Source organism: Mesocricetus auratus, unplaced genomic scaffold, assembly GCF_017639785.1.
Source record: "Mesocricetus auratus isolate SY011 unplaced genomic scaffold, BCM_Maur_2.0 Super-Scaffold_100009, whole genome shotgun sequence".
In the NCBI taxonomy this organism is placed as follows: domain Eukaryota; kingdom Metazoa; phylum Chordata; class Mammalia; order Rodentia; family Cricetidae; genus Mesocricetus; species Mesocricetus auratus.
This window is the reverse complement of record NW_024429193.1, coordinates 66,269,686-66,289,033: the sequence shown is the minus strand read 5'-3', so window position 1 is coordinate 66,289,033 and position 19,348 is coordinate 66,269,686. Positions and strand designations below refer to the sequence as shown.

Here is a 19,348-nt window from a genome sequence, read left to right as displayed (position 1 = left end):
CACTTTCAGCCAAGTCCCTTGCTGTCCTTCGCCGTCAACTGCCTAGAAATCCCATGGCGGGGTTTCTGCCCTCTCCAACCGCGGCTTCCAGAGAACAGTAGCATTTGGTAGCTTTATTTGAAAGCCCCCGAGAACCAGATGTCAAGGTAAAAAAGGGAGGCGAGGAAGGCTCTAGGACTCTTTCCCAGTACCCCTGGCTCCTGGGGCTGGTGATGCCTCCGAGGTGATTGGCAGCTCTTTGTTTCAGCCCCCCCTTGCCCGCCTGCTGCACCCCCCCCCAGCTCGCTCCTCAGTCCCTCCGCCCCCCCTCGCGCTCCTGCTCTCCCTCCGCCTAGTCTTTTCCCTCCCAGTCTCCTGTCTGCCAGGGGTAGTGAACCGGCTAGGCGGCATGGAGAAGCTGGGACGCTGGGGGGCCCTGGCTCTTCTCCTCCTCTGCTCTTACGCATGTGCCAGTCAGGACCTTCAGGGTAAGCTCGCACCCATCCTCTTTGACACCTCTTTGTCTCGTTGCTTGCCGCCAGCCAAGTAGCAGAGCACATGTGGGTTGGAGGAGAGAAAAGTTACACTCGGAAGAGTGAACAGTGGGCGATGATGTGGGAGGAGTGGGCACCGGAGAGGTGGGTGAGTGCAAACCCGCCCCGCGTCAGGCGCTGAAACCAGGACGGCTCAGGACCTGAATTCCAGGACTGCGTGACTGAGTTTGTGTGAGCGCAGCAGCGGGACGGTCTGGGAAAGCAACCTGATTAATGATGGTTGCACCGTGTGGGACCCTGGGCTCCGTCCCTCGCTTATCCTGGCTCTTGGCTACTAAAAGATAGGGTGGGGGTGGGGACTGAGCGGCTAGAGCTCTCCCGGAGGTCTGGTGGTGGGATGGGCCCAAGGGTGGTGTAGGAGAGGTAGTTGGAGCAGATGACACAAGCAAAGATTCTTTACTGGCTGGAGGGAAACCACAGATTGGCTAGGACACAGGAGGCAGAGGCAGAGGCGCTCGGTCCTACTTTCCCGGGGAGGTGGGGGAGTCGGAGTCCTTCGTGGACAGATGTTCTTATCTAGACACGTGCGGTGAGCCCCTAGGATGGGAGGAATGGCACTAGGGTTTGCAGGGAGCTAAACCCAGCAGCCGAGAGAAGCTACCGCTGGTTTCTGAGCGGCGGGCACCAGGTGCCACTCCAGACTCTGATCAGCAATGTCTCCCTTGCGCCACCTGGTGGGACCTAAGAAGTTTGTGGGGCGGCTTTGGAAGCAGCCGAAGTGCTGAGAGGGAGAATTGCTCCAGTCCCTGCTAACAAAAAGGGCTGAGGTTTTTGCTTTCATAGCTGGGGTCTTGTCGCCGGGTCTGTGCAGCTGAGGGTGGCTGCTAGCTTGAGGCAGCCGTCTCAGCCCGAGGTTACAGGCACGTACCGCCATCTCCAGTGAGTTTGGAGAAGGCGATTCATGCGATCCGGCGGCAAGTGGAGAACAATTTGGGACGCTCATCTTTGAGGGCTCAGGAGTGAGGGCAGGCCCCAACACTAACTCCTCTCTCTGACTTTGGTAATCCCTACCTGGCCAGTAATTGACCTGCTGACTGTGGGCGAGTCCCGGCAGATGGTAGCTGTGGCAGAGAAGATCCGAACAGCTTTACTCACTGCTGGGGACATCTACCTCTTATCTACGTTTCGCCTCCCCCCAAAGCAAGGTGGTGTCCTCTTTGGCCTCTACTCTCGGCAAGATAACACACGATGGCTAGAGGCCTCTGTCGTGGGCAAGATCAACAAAGGTGACTTGTGGGCGTGTCCTCTCCTGAGTCAATGACCCCTTGGGCGGCTTCCCTTATCCCACCCTCTTGAGTTCTGTGGGGACACCCGGTATGGAGGTACCCAGACAGTTGGGTAAGACCTGGTGTTTATAGGGATGGGTGACAGGTGGTATGCTGGGATACTCAGAGGGAGGGTGAGCCATCTGTGTCCCAACAGTAGTAGGACCACTTAGATTTGTGCTAAAGTTCAGTGGGTAGAGCTCTACCTGTCACCTTGGGAGAGGATCATCATCATCTGTGGCAATGAGAGCTAATAAGGTCCTCATCTGAGGTCAATTTGAAAAATGTTTATTGTGCACCTGTTACATACAAGGTGTCAAAAGATACATATACAAATTAGGAATTAGCCTTAAGACTTGTGCCGGGTGTTGGTGGCGCACACCTTTGCCTTTAATCCCAGCACTTGGGAGGCAGAGGCAGGTGGATCTCTGTGAGTTCGAGACCAGCCTGGTCTACAGAGCGAGTTCCAGGATAGCCTCCAAAGCAATACAGGAAACTTTGTCTCCAAAAACCCAAAAAAAAAAAAAAAAGTGCTATCAGCTAGGCATTGGTGGCGCACGCCTTTAATCCCAGCACTTGGGAGGCCGAGGGAGGCAGCCTGGTCTACAAAGCAAGTTCCAGGACAGTCAGAATTACACAGAGAAACCCTGTCTCAAGGGGGAGGGAGGGAGGGAGAGAATATCTAGCTGAGCTGTGAGCGGTGGTGGTGCACACCTTTAGTCCCAGCACTCAGGAGGCAGAGGCAGGTGGATCTCTGAATTCATGGCCAGTCTACTGAGTAGAGTAAGTTCCAGGGTTATACAAGGAAACTGTCTCAAAAAACAAAGCCAAACAAACCAGAGATGGATGGCCAGCAGGTGGGGGAAGTGGTTTCTATAAATGGTTCGAGTCAACTGGGTCGTGGGGTGGGGGCTAGTGCCCACGCTGACCTCTACTCCTGGGCAGTACTGGGTCGTGGGGTGGGGGCTAGTGCCCACGCTGACCTCTACTCCTGGGCAGTACTGGGTCGTGGGGTGGGGGCTAGTGCCCACGCTGACCTCTACTCCTGGGCAGTACTGGGTCGTGGGGTGGGGGCTAGTGCCCACGCTGACCTCTACTCCTGGGCAGTACTGGGTCGTGGGGTGGGGCTAGTGCCCACACTGACCTCTACTCCTGGGCAGTACTGGTGCGGTACCAGCGCGAAGATGGTAAAGTCCATGCAGTGAACCTACAGCAAGCAGGCCTGGCTGATGGGCGCACACACACTGCTCTCCTGAGGCTCCGAGGACCGTCGCGACCCAGCCTTGGCCTGCAGCTGTATGTGGACTGCAAACTGGGTGACCAACATGCTGGCCTTCCAGCACTGGCCCCAATTCCTCCAGCGGAGGTCAGTGGCCTGGAGATTAGAACCGGACAGAAGGCTTATCTGAGGATGCAGGTGAGAGGAAGCAGCCTCTGGTTTGGGAAATTGGTTTGTAGCACCAGGAGACGAGCTACTAGACACTCCCACCCCACTTGCTGACCCCTAGGGCTTTGTGGAATCGATGAAAATCATTATAGGCGGATCCATGGCACGGGTAGGAGCCCTGAGTGAGTGTCCGTTCCAAGGAGATGAATCCATTCACAGTGCAGGTAAAGGCTCCCATCCTCCCCTCTCCCATTCCTTACTTCCCATCCCTTTAGCTCACCCACTTCTGAGGCTTTTGACCCTATAACAACAAATCTTTCGCCCCTGACTTCATGACCTCGTGTAGGAGGTGTGGATCAGAGAAGTTTAGCAGAACTGTGACTGAGGAACTCTGGGGGGAGGGAGTAAGGTAAGCTGAGATGCTAGTCTCAAGGTTTTTGTAGTCCCTCTTGGCAGCTGTTACCTAGCAATGGGCAGCACCACTAGCCAAAGCCTCTCACCCTGGCCTCTGACAAGGATGCTCAAAGCCTCTTACCTAAGCAAACACCCACTTCTCCAGAGACTTCAAAGGGTTCTTCAAGCTGCAGTTTGGAGGGGGTTTGAAGTGGAATGTACCAGGGCCCTGGCCCTGCTTTGGTTGGAGGTACTACCAGGCAGGTACTACCATGCCTGGAATCCAAGATTTGGGTTCTTTACTTTCTTTGAGGCAAATGCCTAGAGGGCCTTTAGCCCAGGGGAAATGGCTGCTGCTGAGTATAGGGCTGTGGGAAGAGTCTTCTGTGCATGAGGCCGTGTAGCGTAGCACCTCCGTCCCGCGACTCTCGAATACTTCATCTTCACTGAGGTTCCTGTCCTGTCCCAGACCCCTCCCTCCCCCCAGCAGCCAACCCCCTGACTGCTATCACTTCTCCTCTAGTGACCAGCGCGCTGCAGTCCATCTTAGGTGAGTCAGCCATGGAGAGGCGGGCGGTTGAGGCGAGGGCAGTCGTCTGTCACGGGTGGGGTTTGAAGGTGTGGCGTGAACTCTGGGGCAAGAGCTGGCTTACAATCCAGAGAGGGCCCACAGCGGCTCCCTAGTTCTGAGTTTCTCCATACCCTGGACCTTGACAGGGGAGCAGACCAAGGCACTGGTCACCCAGCTCACCCTCTTCAACCAGATCCTAGTGGAGCTTCGGGACGACATCCGAGACCAGGTTTGGGTGGGCCAGCCAGGGAAGCTCCCGATTCTGGGGTGGGTGGCAGGTGTGGCGAGCTGACGGCTCCTCCTTCGTCAGGTGAAGGAAATGTCCCTCATCCGGAACACCATCATGGAGTGTCAGGTGTGCGGTGAGTGGGAGAGAAGAGGGGGGCTCCGCACAGCAGTGCCCCCCACTCTGTGGCTTCAGCTCCTCCTTCCTGGCAGTCGGCGCGGTGGCCCGAGACGCTGGCTCTGACTCTGCCCACCTCCCAGGTTTCCACGAGCAGCGTTCCCACTGCAGCCCCAACCCCTGCTTCAGAGGTGTGGACTGCATGGAAGTATATGAGTACCCCGGCTACCGCTGCGGGCCCTGCCCCCCTGGCCTGCAGGGCAACGGCACCCACTGTGAGGACATCAACGAGGTGAGGAACGGGCGGAGCCTTCGAGGGTACAGAAAGCTGGGTAAAAGCCGTGCAGAGGAATTTAGGGGAGGTCAGAGACCAGCAAAGCCAGGCTGCAGGAATGGCGCATAAGATAGGCTGGGGTTACAGTGACGGAGCTGGTGGAGAGGTAGGGGAGTTTGAGATGGCCAGCCAGGGGAAAGGCGCACCCTGAGGTTAGGCTGGGAGAGCCGCAGAAGGGACACCAGGAGCAAGGCTTCTAGGATCATGTGCAGCTGCCTCACTTTCCCAAGGAAATGCCTGACTTCCGCCTTCTCATCTGGTCCCCAGTGTGCTCACTCTGACCCCTGCTTCCCGGGCTCCAGCTGCATCAACACCATGCCGGGCTTCCACTGTGAGGCCTGCCCTCAAGGGTACAAGGGTACCCGAGTGTCTGGTGTAGGCATCGACTATGCTCGGGCCAGCAAGCAGGTCAGACTGTGCAGCCTGTGTGGGAGTGAGATGAGGCTGTCCCACATCTCCTCTGGCTTTGGGTCTACACATGCCCCGTCGATACCGACCTCTGTATCTGTGAGACCTAGCTCAACTCTGTCTTTTAGGTCTGCAATGACATCGATGAGTGCAATGATGGCAACAATGGAGGATGTGACCCAAATTCCATCTGCACCAACACGTTGGTGAGCTGAACGCCCGCCGTGCCCTGTGCATGACTGGGGATGGGGGACTTCCGGGTAACTAACTTCTTCATGTTTCCTGCTTCTTACTCCCCCGAGAGTGTTCCTGGCTGAGATTTCCAGGGTCTGCCTTTTACTAGCTGTGACCTTTAGCACATTACTTAATTTTCTGAACCTCAGCTTTCTCATTTGAAAAAGGGGGCTATTAGCTGCCTTAAAAGAGAACCTAGAGGGGGCTGGAGAGATGGCTCAGAGGTTAAGAGCACTAACTGCTCTTCCAGAGGTCCTGAGTTCAATTCCCAGCAACCATGTGGTGACTCACAACCATCTACAATTCAATCTGGTGCCCTCTTCTGGCAGAACACCGTATGTGCAATAAATAATAAATCTTTAAAAAAAGAGAGAGAACCTAGAGGAGAGATAGTCCTGGCCTGGCCCTAAGTGCCTTCTTATACTCCACAGGCAGAATGAAGTTAGTCCAGGGCTCCTGGTGAGTTTGTCCTTTCCTCCTAACTCTACCTCCCACTCATAGGGGTCTTTCAAATGTGGTCCCTGCCGCCTGGGTTTCCTGGGAAACCAGAGCCAGGGCTGCATCCCAGCAAGGACCTGCCACAGTCCAGCCCACAGCCCCTGCCATGTCCACGCTCACTGTCTCTTTGAACGCAATGGTGCAGTCTCTTGCCAGGTAACCTAGACAGGAGGAGAAAGGGAGGGATTTGGAGAAATGTTTAAGCCTAGTGAAATTTAGGGATTGACCTGAGTTCCTTCACGGGGAAAAAAAGTAGCCTGTGTCTGAGAACTTTCTAATCGGAGAACAGAGCGCCGAGCAGGGAGAGGTGTGGGGCAGGGCCCGGGGACACCAAGCCAAACTGCTGACGCCTACTTACGTTTTGCCCTAGTGTAATGTGGGCTGGGCAGGGAATGGGAACGTGTGTGGGCCTGACACAGACATCGACGGTTACCCAGACCAGGCGCTTCCCTGCATGGATAACAACAAGCACTGCAAGCAGGTACAGGGCCAAAGACTACCTGGGGGGGGTGGGGACGCTGCGGGCTGGGACTCACCCATCCTTTCCTCACTCTGAACCTCAGGACAACTGTCTTCTGACACCCAACTCTGGGCAAGAAGACGCTGATAATGATGGCGTGGGGGACCAGTGTGACGATGATGCCGACGGCGACGGCATCAAGAATGTCGAGGTATGGCCGATGGGGAGGCGCCGCAGCGTTAATGTGCAGGGCACACAGGACCTGTCCCCAGTGCCCACAGGGCGGCTCACAGCCATCTGTAACTCCAGCCCCACTTGTGACCTCCATAGGCACTCAGACGTGATGCACAGACATGGGTTCAGGCAGAACACCTATGTACGGAAAGTAAAAATGAATATCAAAAAGAGTTTTGAGGTCAACTTGTAATGTTGGCATGTGTCTGTAAACTCAGCACTCAGGAGGCGGAGGTCAGCCTGGGCTACAGAATGACACCCTGTTTCTAAAAACCAAACAAAGCCAGTGGGATGCTCAGCAGGTAAAGGCACTTGCCACCAAGGCTGGTGACCTGAGTTTAACCCCTGGAGCCCACATGCTGGGAAAAGAACATCGATTGCTACAAGTTGTCCTCTGCCTTCCGTATAGGCACAGTGGCACTCATGTGCCCACGGACACACACTAAACAAATAGGTACATGTAAGAAAAGAGAGGTGAAGTGAAAACCAGAACCAGGCCAGGCGTGGTGGTCCACACCTTCAATCCCAGTACTCAAGAGGTGGGCACTTGTGAGTTCAAGGCCATCTTGGTCTACATAGGTGAGTTCCAGGCCAGTCAGGGCTACAAAGTGAGGCCTTGTCTCAAAACAGACTAAAAACAGAACAATAGGGGCCTGGAGAGATGGCTCAGTGCTTAAGAGCACTGACTGCTCTTCAGGAGGACCAGGGTTCGAGTCCCAGCACCCACATGACAGCTCACAACTGTCTAACTCCAGTTCCAGGGGACCTGACATCCATGGCAAAACACCAATGTACATAAAATTTAGAAATTAAACAAAAGACCCCACCAGACAGCAAACCTCTGATGTCACAGGCTGTTCCTCCCCTCTCAGCTCCCTCTCTCTCCATGTTGTAGTAACTCTTGCTGAATCCCATTATCTTACCTCTTCTTGGCCCTGGACAATAACTCCCCAGTAAAGTTCTTACGCCATACATTGTGGAAATCTGTAGCTGGTGTCTGGGTTTAGGCAGACTATATAGAGATCAGTGAGTGGGACAGCAGCAAGCAGTGCACCATTACAGGGCATTATCTTTGACAAGGACAGGGACAACGTAAGTATGGGGACCTTTGATCCTTCTCTTGCTCTCCCTTTGTCCAGGACAATTGCCGACTGTTCCCCAACAAAGACCAGCAGAATTCAGACACAGATTCATTTGGTGACGCCTGTGACAACTGTCCCAATGTTCCCAACAATGACCAGAAGGACACAGATGGCAATGGAGAAGGAGATGCCTGTGACAACGATGTGGATGGGGATGGTGCAGGCCTGGGGCCCAGGGACGGCTGGGAGCGCCACAGGGATGAGGCTTGAGAGCCACAGGGATGAGGCTGGGAGAGCCACAGGGATGAGGGGATGAGGCTGGAGACCCACAGGGATGAGGCTGGGAGAGCCACAGGGATGAGGCTGGGAGAGCCACAGGGATGAGGCTGGGAGAGCCACAGGGATGAGGCTGGAGAGCCACAGGGATGAGGCTGGAGAGCCACAGGGATGAGGCGTGGAGGCTGGGAGTCAGTGGCTTAGAGACACTGGGCTACGAACACGGAGTGGTTAGAGAAGATGTCAGCAAAAGCAAGTTTCCTGACAAAGTTCAGGGCTTTCACCAGCAGAGAAAAGCATGCCACACAATTCACAGCAGCCTTGTTTCTCGTGTCTACTAGGCATCCCCAATGGATTGGACAACTGCCCTAAAGTACCCAACCCACTGCAGACAGACCGGGATGAAGATGGCGTGGGAGATGCTTGTGACAGCTGCCCTGAAATGAGCAATCCTACCCAGGTACAGGGGAATGTTGAGGGTGAGGGAGGGTGGGGGTTTGGTGGCTGAGGTCCTGTCCTTTAAATAAGAGGTGAAATCACCCTCTCCTGAGTTATTAAGAGATGGTGAGATCAGACCTCTCTTTCAGACAGACGCAGACAGCGACCTGGTGGGGGATGTCTGTGACACCAATGAAGACAGGTAGGGTCTAGGCCAAGAGACCCAAGGTCTCCCAGGGAGCATTTTCCTTCACTACATTCTCAGTTACCTCTATGATGCAGCCTTAATTCGCCATTCTCACAATCCACCCTCCATTCCAACTGCTGGATCTCCATCTCATCTGGATGGTGGCAAGGGGACCAGGTTGGAGGGTAGGCAGGCCCCAGAAGATAAGAAGATGAAACCTATATTTTCAGCTGGTATCTGTTGCCTTTTCTTCTGAGCAGCGATGGAGACGGGCATCAGGACACCAAGGACAACTGTCCTCAGCTGCCAAATAGCTCTCAGCTGGACTCAGACAATGACGGACTTGGAGACGAGTGTGACGCAGATGATGACAATGATGGTGTCCCAGATTATGTTCCTCCTGGGCCTGATAACTGTCGTCTGGTACCCAATCCTAATCAGAAAGACTCAGATGGTGAGGATGGCGTCCCAGAGACAGTTTGACTGATAGGGGCCGTGCTCAAGAGGCAGGCCTACTGAAGGGGAGTGAGGGATGGAAGGGCAGGGAGGGGTCAGGAATGGGAAATCCCAATGGTGACAGTTGGCGGGACCTGAGTATCTCGCCTCACTCTCTCCAGGCAACGGTGTTGGTGATGTGTGTGAGGACGACTTTGACAACGATGCCGTGGTTGACCCTCTGGATGTGTGTCCGGAAAGTGCAGAAGTTACCCTCACAGATTTCCGGGCCTATCAGACTGTGGTTCTGGATCCCGAGGGTGATGCTCAGATTGATCCAAACTGGGTAGTGCTCAACCAGGTATGGGGCGCAGCGGGCTGGGCAGTGCTGTCGGACCAGACCACTGTTGGCACCCGGTGGCATCAAGCACCTGCATCAGGACTTTTTTTCTTTCTTTCCTTAACACCCAGGGCATGGAAATTGTCCAGACTATGAACAGTGACCCAGGTCTTGCAGTAGGTATGTAAGAGATACCAGCTCGTAATTTCCAAGGGAAAGGCGCCTATAGAGGGTAGAGAAAGAACAAATGGGGAGGATGGGCGGGGTTTACCAAACGACCCCGGTCCTACACACGACAGGCATCTCTGCTTCCATACTCACCTACCACAGGCCACCAAGCAGCTCTAATGCCCACATTTATCCCATCCCCACCCCAGGATACACGGCCTTCAATGGAGTGGACTTTGAAGGCACTTTCCACGTGAACACGGTCACTGATGATGACTACGCAGGCTTCCTCTTCAGTTACCAGGACAGTGGCCGCTTCTATGTGGTCATGTGGAAACAGACAGAGCAGACCTACTGGCAGGCCACGCCTTTCCGAGCGGTGGCCCAACCAGGGCTGCAGCTCAAGGTATCCCAGCTGCCCAGTTTTCCCACCGCAGTGACTTTACTAAAGCTATTCCCGTCCACCTCAGGGGCCCCGCTGCAGGACCAGGAACCTTCTTACCCAGACATCTGGTCTGACCACCAGCTGTGGGACCCCCGAGAATTTTCCTGATCCTCTTGACTCCGGAGCTTTCTCACCATCTTCTGTCTCCCTTCACCCCGGCCCTGGGGTTGACACACTGTCTTTGTCAACAACTTCCAGGCAGTGACATCAGTGTCTGGCCCAGGTGAGCACCTCCGAAATGCTCTGTGGCACACTGGCCACACCCCTGATCAGGTACGACTACTGTGGACTGACCCTCGGAATGTGGGGTGGCGTGACAAGACATCCTATAGATGGCAGCTGCTGCACCGGCCCCAGGTTGGCTACATTCGGTAAGGGAGGGGCGTGAGCCCTGGGGAGAAAGGGCGGGGCGGGGCGGGGCTCAGCTTCCGTGGCCTTCCCTCTGCTCAGTTTCTTGGTGTCATGGGTAGGGCTTGCAGGCTCTTTCCCGTCTCAGCACAGAGGAGGCGATGGTTAGGCACACCATTCCTTTGCTCCAACTTTCCCCTCTAAACTCAGGCTATTGAGTCTTTCAGTTCTCCAGGCCTGGGGCAGTCCCGTAAGTGCCCAGAACTTGCTCCAGCAGCATCTAACTTTGGAAAAGGACCATGACTTAGAGAAGAGCAAACTGAGGTCCATGGTCTACAGGCCTCTCAATCTGGCATTTTGTTCACAACGTTGATTTTTCCCTCTTGCAAGTGTCCCTAGTTGGTGGGAAAGGCTTGAGAGGGGAAGGGAAAGGGGTCTGCTTAGAAGCTGAACTTCCTGTGGCCAAGAGCCTAGAATCCTGGGAGTTGAGTTGGTTTCTCTTTAAGGTATCTAGAGCGGTGGGGAGCCAGGGCAGAGGATAAAGGGGGGGTGTGGACTAGAGCCTGGGAAGCGGGTGACTTCACCCCCAGCCCTTTGTGTTCATTGTCATAGCAACCCAATCCTTGCTAGGAATGTGCTGGTGCTTTGAGATGCAAAAGGGGCAGACAAAGAGCTCGGGGCCCAAGGCCTGAGAAAAAGCCCCCTCCCTCCCCTTCCAGCCCCCCCTCCCCTCCCTCAGGACTAGTGGGCACAGGCGGGAGGAGGGTGCACAAAACCCCAGGACATGGTGGCACAGGGCCCCTGGCACCTTGGCACCAATGATACCTCTATCCTGGACAGGGTGAAGCTCTATGAGGGTCCCCAGCTAGTGGCGGATTCTGGGGTGATTATTGACACGTCCATGCGAGGGGGGCGTCTCGGTGTATTCTGCTTCTCCCAAGAAAACATCATTTGGTCCAATCTCCAGTATCGATGCAATGGTGAGGCTCTAGACTGAGGTTACCTTGACCCGTGCCCTGGGAAACCCCACCCTCTGACGGGCCTTATCTCCCCTCTTCAGACACAGTGCCTGAGGACTTTGAGCCATTCCGGAGGCAACTGCTCCAGGGAAGGGTGTGAGGAGGTGCCACCGGATTCAGAACCCTGATTGGAGACCTTTGACCTCGGGCTCTGTTCTGGAGACCCTGGGGTCTAAGCTACAGCTCCTCAACTTAACTGATGGTTCTCTGGCACCCATCAGGGAGCTCAGCCCCAGAGGGGTAGTGACCCCATGGTGCAGGGGTTGGGGAACTTTCAAGGGGTATTGCTCAGGTACTAACCCCAGGAAAGACATCATCAGCACATTGCCATAAAGTTTCAGTTATTTTCTAAGTCATGCAATCACTTATTTTAGGCCTTTTCTAGGACAGAAAGGAACCCGAGGGGTTAGAAAGGCTGGTAGCTGCAGCTTAGCGAGCTAGGCAAAGTTTGACTGAGTTGGGGTGTGGGTGGGAAAAGTCCCAAATGAAGGATGAGGTTGGAAGATGGTTAAAGTCCTTCCAGCCCCACTTACTCACCGTGGCGGCGGCGGCGACACTTCTGTCTAAGCTCCGCAGGGATGGAAAGGCCAGGGCTGGGGCTCGCCCGCTCTGGGTAAGGGGGCGCCGGGGGGGCCGAGGGGGCCGGAGGCCGGGACGAGTGCAATATTGGCGGGGCAAAGAACAACACTGCACCGCATCCCGTCCCTCCCGCCCGCCCGGGGCCCCGGAATCCCGCTCCTACCACCTGGGCCTTTGGAGCCCAGGGACTGGGGGCGCTCTGGGGAGCTGGGGTCACTTTAGAGGTACACCAGAGCCTGGGCGCCCAGGAGGGCGAAAGGGAGGGCGAAAGGGCGAGGAGAGAAGGGGAACCCCGGGTGCCCGGGAAGGCCACTTTCAGACGCCGAAGTGCGCGCGCTTGCTCTTTAAATACTCAGACTGAGAGGCGCGGAGCTATTGCCATGGTGACTGGTATCCCAGCAACCTAATTGAATGGCTGTTGCCTGGCAATTCCAGGAGTTGGGGTTTGCGGCCCGCCTACCTAAATTCTTGTGGGCGCGCTGACGTAGGGCGTCCTCACTCCGCCCAGGGCCGGCCTCAGAAAATCGTTCAGAGGCGTGATACACGGCGGGAGCGTGGGTCCCACGCCCCCCCATTTATGCACCTCGGAAAAGTTTCTAAAGTATCAACTTCCGTTTTGTGTCCGTTGGGACTAAGAACTGTTTGCCTACTCCAGTTGTAACTGCTCCTGCTCGTTTACACCTCAACCTACACCTGCAGGATCTGGCCTGGTACTCCGAGTCCGCATGCTGCTGTGAACCCAAAGCCCTCCCCGTCCCCAACTGTTTCTGCCCATCAGAATACTTCTCGGTTCTCCCTAAACACGCACGGGTTTGCCCTGCACACGTGCCTGTCCGCCCCAAATATCGTTCCGCTCCCAAATACAGCTCTGAGTTTCCCAAATTCCGTGGTCGCCCCACCTATCCTCTGCCTCCTAAATACCTAGCTGCCTGAACATAACCTGTCCCACTCCCCCCCACAATCCGATGCCCTCATCACTAAACTTGATGCCCCCTTCCACATACCTTGGGTCCCCCTCCCCCCCACTGAACCCCACTCCCCCCACCCAGACACTATCCCCAGAAGTCTGAGTAACCCAAACACTGATCCTTGCTCCTCCACCGCACTGTGCATTCCTTCCTATCTGTCCTAGGCATTGATTCTTTTCGTCAAGGCCCAACCAACTTCCTTAAGATCTCTGTCTCAACGTTGGTATGCTGCCAAAACTTCCCACAGGGTCTCAACTCCTGCCACTCGGCCGGTGCGGGTCGGCCGCGCGACGCTCCCTGTGACCACTAGAGGGCAGGCGTTCCCGGCCAGAAGGACCGGCCAGCCTGCCACTCAAGGTGGAGAGTTGGGTGGGAAGGACCTTAGGCTTCGGTAGAGTCCCAGTTTCGTCCTTTTTAAGTGGAAATTTCCCCCCCACCGCCTTTCTCGGGAGCAAGCCAAAGAGGGACCCAGGCTACTGGAAAGCCTGGCTGGGGCGGAGACTGTGGTTTTCAGAGTACAGGGAGCGGTTAGCAGGGTGGAGCTATTCCGGGAAGTGGTGGGGGGAGGGAGCCTAAAACTAGCGACCTGTCCGCTATTATCCAACCCCCTTGTGTCCTCTCAACCTATGGAAAGCCATTTTCAAGTATCCGCAGAGAGAATAGGAAACGGGATTGGGGGACCTAGGCATAGGTTTCCCTGGCTAGTTGTCCAGGGCCTTTCTGTGCTCCGTTTTCTCATCTTGACCATTGCTCAGGGGCTAAAACCAGAGCCAGGGGCCCCTGCCCCAGCTTTCCTCCACATACACACCTGGGGGACTCAAGGAGAGGTTGGTAAAAAGGAGAAGCCAATTGGAGAATAAACAAGTAGTCATAAGATTGAGTGATTGGAGCCTAAGTACCCTACCCAGGAATGGTTGGGGAGGAGGAGGAAAAGACAGGGGAGGGGGCGGAGTTTTGTCACCTGTCACCTGCTCTGGCTGTGCCTAGGGCGGGAGGGGGACTGGTATAAAGCAGCAGGCGCCAGAGCTGCTCCACCGCACACAGCCACAGCACCTGCCTTGAGTCTGTCTCGGCCCCCTTCCCGCCTGCTCACCACCATCATGACCCCAGGCATCCGGGCTCCTTTCCTCCTGACGCTACTTCTAGCGCTTGTAACAGGTGAGAGGCGCGGGGGCGGGGGTTGTGTTGTTCAGGTGGGATTCCTCAGCCTCCTTTTGCTTACTGTTAGATGGCACGAGAGTCATAAAGGGCAGACAAGGATGACCGAGTATGTGCCAGAGTGAAGGAGACTACGGACACAGGCTGAGAAGAGGTGACCCCCAGAGAGTAGGCAAATGCTCTGATGGTCACTGGGGCGTGCAGAGGGTGGACTGTGTCAGCAGAGATAATGAGTGGAAGAATGGGGTGCAGTGGTTAGGTTAAGACCAGCCTGCAGTTGAATCCTTATTTCAAAATACATAGTGGAGAAATGAATTAGCCAGAAGCAGGGGTGAGTCTTTTAGGGAGGGAGGGAGTAGCCAGGGAGGTTGTCAGCAAGGTAGAAGGCAAACAGGGGATGCCTTATGCTAACCTGATCCCCTTCTGGGGTTACTTTGGCTTTGGAGTATATTTTTTTCTCCTTACTCTGATTTTATTCACCAACCCAGTAGTAGTTTTTTACAATTTTCTGGCTCTAGTCAGAGCCAAAAAATCATGCAGGTTACCCAAAGCAACCTAGTATCCATCTCTGTTGAGAGGTGTGCAAGCATAAAAACGGTCTACTACCCACCTTCAACTCTGGCTCAGGCCTTCTTGCCCTTCCAGATCCAAACAGTGTCGCCTTATCTCAGGACACCAGCAGTTCCTCAACCTTGAACACCACCCCTGTCCACAGTGGTTCCTCGGCTCCAGCCACCAGCTCTGCAGTGGACTCGGCCACCACTCCAGGCCACAGTGGTTCCTCGGCCCCACCCACAAGCTCTGCAGTGAATTCGGCCACCACTCCAGGCCACAGTGGTTCCTCAGCCCCACCCACCAGCTCTGCAGTGAATTCGGCCACCACCCCCGTCCACAGTGGTTCCTCAGCCCCAGTCACCAGCTCTGCAGTGAATTCGGCCACCACTCCTGTCCACAGTGGTTCCTCAGCCCCACCCACCAGCTCTGCAGTGAATTCGGCCACCACTCCTGTCCACAGTGGTTCCTCGGCCCCAGTCACCAGCTCTGCAGTGAATTCGGCCACCACCCCCGTCCACAGTGGTTCCTCAGCCCCAGTCACCAGCTCTGCAGTGGACTCGGCCACCACTCCTGTCCACAGTGGTTCCTCAGCCCCACCCACCAGCTCTGCAGTGAATTCGGCCACCACTCCTGTCCACAGTGGTTCCTCGGCCCCAGTCACCAGCTCTGCAGTGAATTCGGCCACCACCCCCGTCCACAGTGGTTCCTCAGCCCCAGTCACCAGCTCTGCAGTGAATTCGGCCACCACTCCTGTCCACAGTGGTTCCTCGGCCCCACCCACCAGCTCAGTAGTGAATTCGGCCACCACCCCCGTCCACAGTGGTTCCTCGGCCCCACCCACAAGCTCTGCAGTGAATTTGGCCACCACCCCCGTCCACAGTGGTTCCTCGACTCCAGCCACCAACTCTACAACAGACTCAGCCACCACTCCAGTCCCCCCTGGTTCCTCCATGCAAACCACCGAGGCTATATCAGGCTCAGCTAACACTCCAATCCACAATGGCTCCTTGGTGCCAACTACCAGCTCTGCACTGGTCCCCACTACCAGTGCAGCCCACAGTGGTGCCTCAGCTATGACTAATAGCTCTGAATCAGACTTGGCTACCACTCCAATTGACAGTGGCACCTCTATCTCTACTACCAAGGCCCCTGCCACCACCCCAGTCCACAATGGCTCCTTGGTGCCAACTACCAGCTCTGTGTTGGGCTCAGCCACCACTCTGATCCATAATGACACCTCTACAATGGCTACTACAACTCCAGTTGGCAATGGTACCCAATCTTCAGTCCCAAGCCGGCACCCTGTGACTCCCACCCCTCCTGCCGTCTCCAGCAACAGCACCATTGCCCTAAGCACTTACTATAGCACGGCCCTCTCCCCTGCCTTCTCCAGCCATGCTGCACCGCAGGTGTCTGTTGGAGTCTCTTTCTTCTTGTTGTCTTTTCACATTTGGAACCACCAGTTTAATTCTTCCCTGGAAGATCCCAGCTCCAACTACTATCAAGAACTGAAGAGGAACGTCTCTGGATTGGTGGGTATCACCGGCCTGAGCAGCTCCTGAGGGCTGCATGAACCCTTTGCGTCAAACCTAAGTCTTTCCCTGTTATCCCAGTTTCTGCAGGTTTTTAGCCGAGCTTTCCTGGGGATCTCTACCATCGAGTTCAGGTACAGTCTGATTATGACTCATGGTGGGAGGGACCCTCGTGACTCCGGGATGGGGGGGGGGACTGAGCAGATACCTGTGGTTGAGCTGCCCATTTCCTGTGACCAGGTCAGGTTCCGTGGTCGTAGACTCGACTGTGATTTTCCGGGAGGGTGCTGTCAATGCCTCTGAGGTGAAGTCACAGCTTTTACAGCATGAGCAGGAGGCAGAAGAGTATAATCTGGCCATTTCAAAAATCAACGGTGAGGCAGGATCCCCAACTCTAGTGCCTGCTTGCTTGTGGCGAGAGCAGGGGGAAGTCCACCTCCTTTGGGAGACTTCCCTGACCACTGTTCTCCCTTTCAGTGGGTGAGATGCAGTTTCCTTCCTCTGCCCAGTCTTGGCCTGGGGTACCAGGCTGGGGCATTGCCCTGTTGGTGCTGGTCTGTATTTTGGTTGCTTTGGCCATCGTCTATCTCATTGCATTGGTAAGTCTCAGGCCTTCACCAGTGTGCTCTGGTAAATGGAATTGGACAAGCCAGCCAGCATAACCTCCTGTCTCCCCAGGCGGTGTGTCAGTGCCGCCGGAAGAACTATGGGCAGCTGGACATCTTCCCCATCCAGGACTCCTACCATCCTATGAGTGAATACCCCACCTACCACACTCATGGACGCTATGTGCCCCCTGGCAGTACCAAACGTAGCCCCTACGAGGAGGTAAATCTGTCGCACAGGTCGGGACAAGGGCCCTGACTTGGTGAGGGTTTCTGAAGAGGTACTTGGGAGACCCAAGGGGCTTCAAAGAGGTGAGCAGTGGATGGCTGGGCAAGGTGGGCCATGGAGGTAGAGTTCTGGGGGAGACTGCAGAAGAGAGGAAATGTCTGCACTAAAAGCCTTGGCATCAGCCGGGCATTGGTGGCGCACGCCTTTAATCCCAGCACTCGGGAGGCAGAGGCAGGCGGATCTCTGTGAGTTCGAGACCAGTCTGGAGTACCAAGCGAGTTCCAGAACAGCCTCCAAAGCCACAGAGAAACCCTGTCTCGAAAAAACCAAAAAAAAAAAAAGCCTTGGCATCTGACCGGACTGAATTCTGAACTGTGTTCATTAGGGTGTTCCGAGGTAAAGTGAGGGGAGCCCCACCTGAAGGGGTGAGCATTCATGTCCCACTCACCCCCTAGGGGTTGGGAAGTAGACACAGACAGCTGTGGTGGAAAAGAAGTTTCCTCTAATGAGAGAAGTGTGCCGAAAGGGTTCTTGGGAGTTTTAGGAAAGCAAGGGCCCCTCCCTCTGTCCATACTCAGTTTCTCGACAGGACAGGATCTGGTAAATAATTACTGCGGCCACCTGAGACTGGAAGGTCAGTGGGGGGGGGGGAAGAGACAAGAGCTGTTCTCCTAGGGATCTACACACAGACACACAGACACACCACACACACCACACACACACACAGAGATACACACACAGAGATACACAACCACACACCACACACACCACACACACACAGAGATACACACAGAGATACACACACACACCACACACACACACAGAGACACACACACAGATACACACACACCACACACACACACAGACACACCACACACACAGACACACACACCACACACACACCACACATACACACACACCACACATACACACACACCACACACACACACTGCACATACACACACACACCACACACAGACAGACACACACACCACACACACACACACACATACCACACACCACACACAGACAGACACACACACCACACACACACATACCACACACACACACACACACACACACACACACACGCAGAGCCCTTTGGTCCTGAGGATCAAAAAATAAAAGGAGAAAGAGGCAGGGGGGGCCTACAAGAGGCCGAGTGGGGACTTACAGCCAAAAGGGGGGAGGGGCAGTGGAGGAGTTGTGTGTTTACAGTCACCTGGCTGCTCTGAGGTCCAGCAGGTGCACACTCCGAATTAACTCCGTGAGAGCTTGCCAGGCCATAGCCAGGGGTGCCATGGGGTGGGCGTTCTCCCTCACAGACTTTTCCAGCCTGATTTTACTTTCCCTCCACTAGGTCTCGGCAGGCAATGGCAGCAGCCTCTCTTACACCAACCCAGTAGTGGCAACCACTTCGGCCAACTTGTAGGGCAAGCCACCCGCGCAGGGCAGCTGTGTAGTCTGCCCTCAGTCTTCACTGCCAGCCCCCCCCCCCCTGCACTCTGATCTGGGCTGGTGAGCCAGAGTTCTGATAGGCTGTTCCCAGCCTTCCTGACACGCGCCTGGTGAAGCCCAGCCCTGCCCTGGGGGACACCCTGGGGCAGGGGTTCAGTGGTGACTCTCAGGAGGACTGACCTAGAAAGGCTGGGGACGGAGATGGGAACCCAAGCCTGGCTGAATAAAAGCTGGCCTCCTGTTAGCTGTGCGACTGTGATTCTTCATGTGAAATCCAGGGGTCAGAGGGGTCAGAGTGAATCTGTGATGGCTCTGGTGGGGGTCTTTGGATAAAGACTCCTGAAGGCAAGGAAGCAGGGAGGGGTTAGCACATCTTAAACAATGGGGATATGGGGGAAAGGTGACACTGGGACACAGAGGTGGCCTGAGAAAGAACCCAGAAATCACCTCGCTGCCATGCCTGGCAGCCCTGGAGGAAGGAGGAAACGAAACCTAGGCTGGCTCCAATGGGCCTGCCCTGCCCGGCTCAGCCTGGGCCAGTGACTGTCTCTTCTAGGGCCAGTCCACGGCCTCTCCGGCTGGCACGGTGCCCCTAAGGCAGCTCTATTCTTAGTTGTCCAGGTGTGAAGCAAATCCTTGGGCCACAGATAACAGTGGAAGAGTCAACATAGCCATGATAAGCTGGGGCTGGGGCAGATCCGGGTGCTGCTGGCACCAGGCCCTGGCTGTCTGCCATCCCGCCCACCACTGCTTCTGGGTGGGCTCTCTGGCACCCTTGGAATGAGGAAGTGGTTCTAGTTCCCTGACCCCTTGGGCACGACACTACACCATGCCCTCAGCCCCATCCCCGCAGGGTCCGCTGCTAT

At 55.5% G+C, this 19,348-nt stretch overlaps 2 protein-coding genes and 1 long non-coding RNA gene across 5 annotated transcripts; 2 read left to right on the top strand and 1 right to left on the bottom strand.

Moving 5' to 3' along the window:
• Positions 1–315: 315 nt before the first annotated feature.
• On the top strand, positions 316–11,750 carry Thbs3 (thrombospondin 3). The gene is made up of 23 exons (XM_005080158.4): positions 316–467; positions 1,553–1,759; positions 2,959–3,215; positions 3,307–3,409; positions 4,102–4,128; positions 4,296–4,378; positions 4,460–4,511; positions 4,636–4,784; positions 5,094–5,234; positions 5,363–5,440; positions 5,970–6,122; positions 6,337–6,447; positions 6,530–6,637; positions 7,800–7,959; positions 8,360–8,478; positions 8,606–8,658; positions 8,904–9,097; positions 9,261–9,439; positions 9,550–9,598; positions 9,796–9,992; positions 10,230–10,402; positions 11,220–11,359; positions 11,440–11,750. Exons 1-23 carry the CDS (start codon positions 389–391, stop codon positions 11,496–11,498), a joined length of 2,871 nt encoding a protein of 956 aa, XP_005080215.1. The 5' UTR covers positions 316–388; the 3' UTR covers positions 11,499–11,750.
• Positions 7,838–12,891, bottom strand: LOC121142435. Its single transcript, XR_005879465.1, has 4 exons — positions 11,936–12,891; positions 10,089–10,659; positions 9,740–9,904; positions 7,838–9,641 (listed from the first exon to the last, which is right to left on the bottom strand). It is a non-coding gene; the product is annotated as an uncharacterized LOC121142435 (long non-coding RNA).
• Positions 12,892–13,015: 124 nt separating this feature from the next.
• Muc1 (mucin 1, cell surface associated) lies at positions 13,016–18,726 on the top strand. 3 transcript variants are annotated; one of them, XM_040752407.1, is made up of 7 exons: positions 13,016–14,103; positions 14,731–16,190; positions 16,272–16,324; positions 16,431–16,564; positions 16,668–16,789; positions 16,869–17,018; positions 18,385–18,726. In XM_040752407.1, the coding sequence occupies exons 1-7, from the start codon at positions 14,046–14,048 to the stop codon at positions 18,454–18,456; spliced, it is 2,049 nt and encodes a 682-aa protein (XP_040608341.1). In that variant the 5' UTR covers positions 13,016–14,045; the 3' UTR covers positions 18,457–18,726. The 3 variants fall into 3 exon arrangements, with proteins under 3 accessions (XP_040608341.1, XP_040608342.1, XP_040608343.1); XM_040752408.1 differs by having other exon boundaries at positions 13,018–14,103; positions 14,749–16,190; XM_040752409.1 differs by lacking the exon at positions 13,016–14,103 and adding an exon at positions 14,174–14,257 and having other exon boundaries at positions 14,749–16,190.
• The last annotated feature ends 622 nt before the right edge of the window (positions 18,727–19,348 follow it).

What these genes read in the sequence shown, in the direction of transcription:
- Thbs3 (XM_005080158.4), top strand. Translation starts at nt 389, where the DNA reads ATGGAGAAGCTGGGACGCTGGGGGGCCCTGGCTCTTCTCCTCCTCTGC. An exon ending in CCATCTGCACCAACACGTTG is followed by an intron (nt 5,441 to 5,969) that starts GTGAGCTGAACG and finishes TCCCACTCATAG; the next exon opens with GGGTCTTTCAAATGTGGTCC. An exon ending in TCTCCAGTATCGATGCAATG is followed by an intron (nt 11,360 to 11,439) that starts GTGAGGCTCTAG and finishes TCCCCTCTTCAG; the next exon opens with ACACAGTGCCTGAGGACTTT.
- Muc1 (XM_040752407.1), top strand. Translation starts at nt 14,046, where the DNA reads ATGACCCCAGGCATCCGGGCTCCTTTCCTCCTGACGCTACTTCTAGCG. An exon ending in ACTTCTAGCGCTTGTAACAG is followed by an intron (nt 14,104 to 14,730) that starts GTGAGAGGCGCG and finishes ACTCTGGCTCAG; the next exon opens with GCCTTCTTGCCCTTCCAGAT. An exon ending in AACGTAGCCCCTACGAGGAG is followed by an intron (nt 17,019 to 18,384) that starts GTAAATCTGTCG and finishes TCCCTCCACTAG; the next exon opens with GTCTCGGCAGGCAATGGCAG.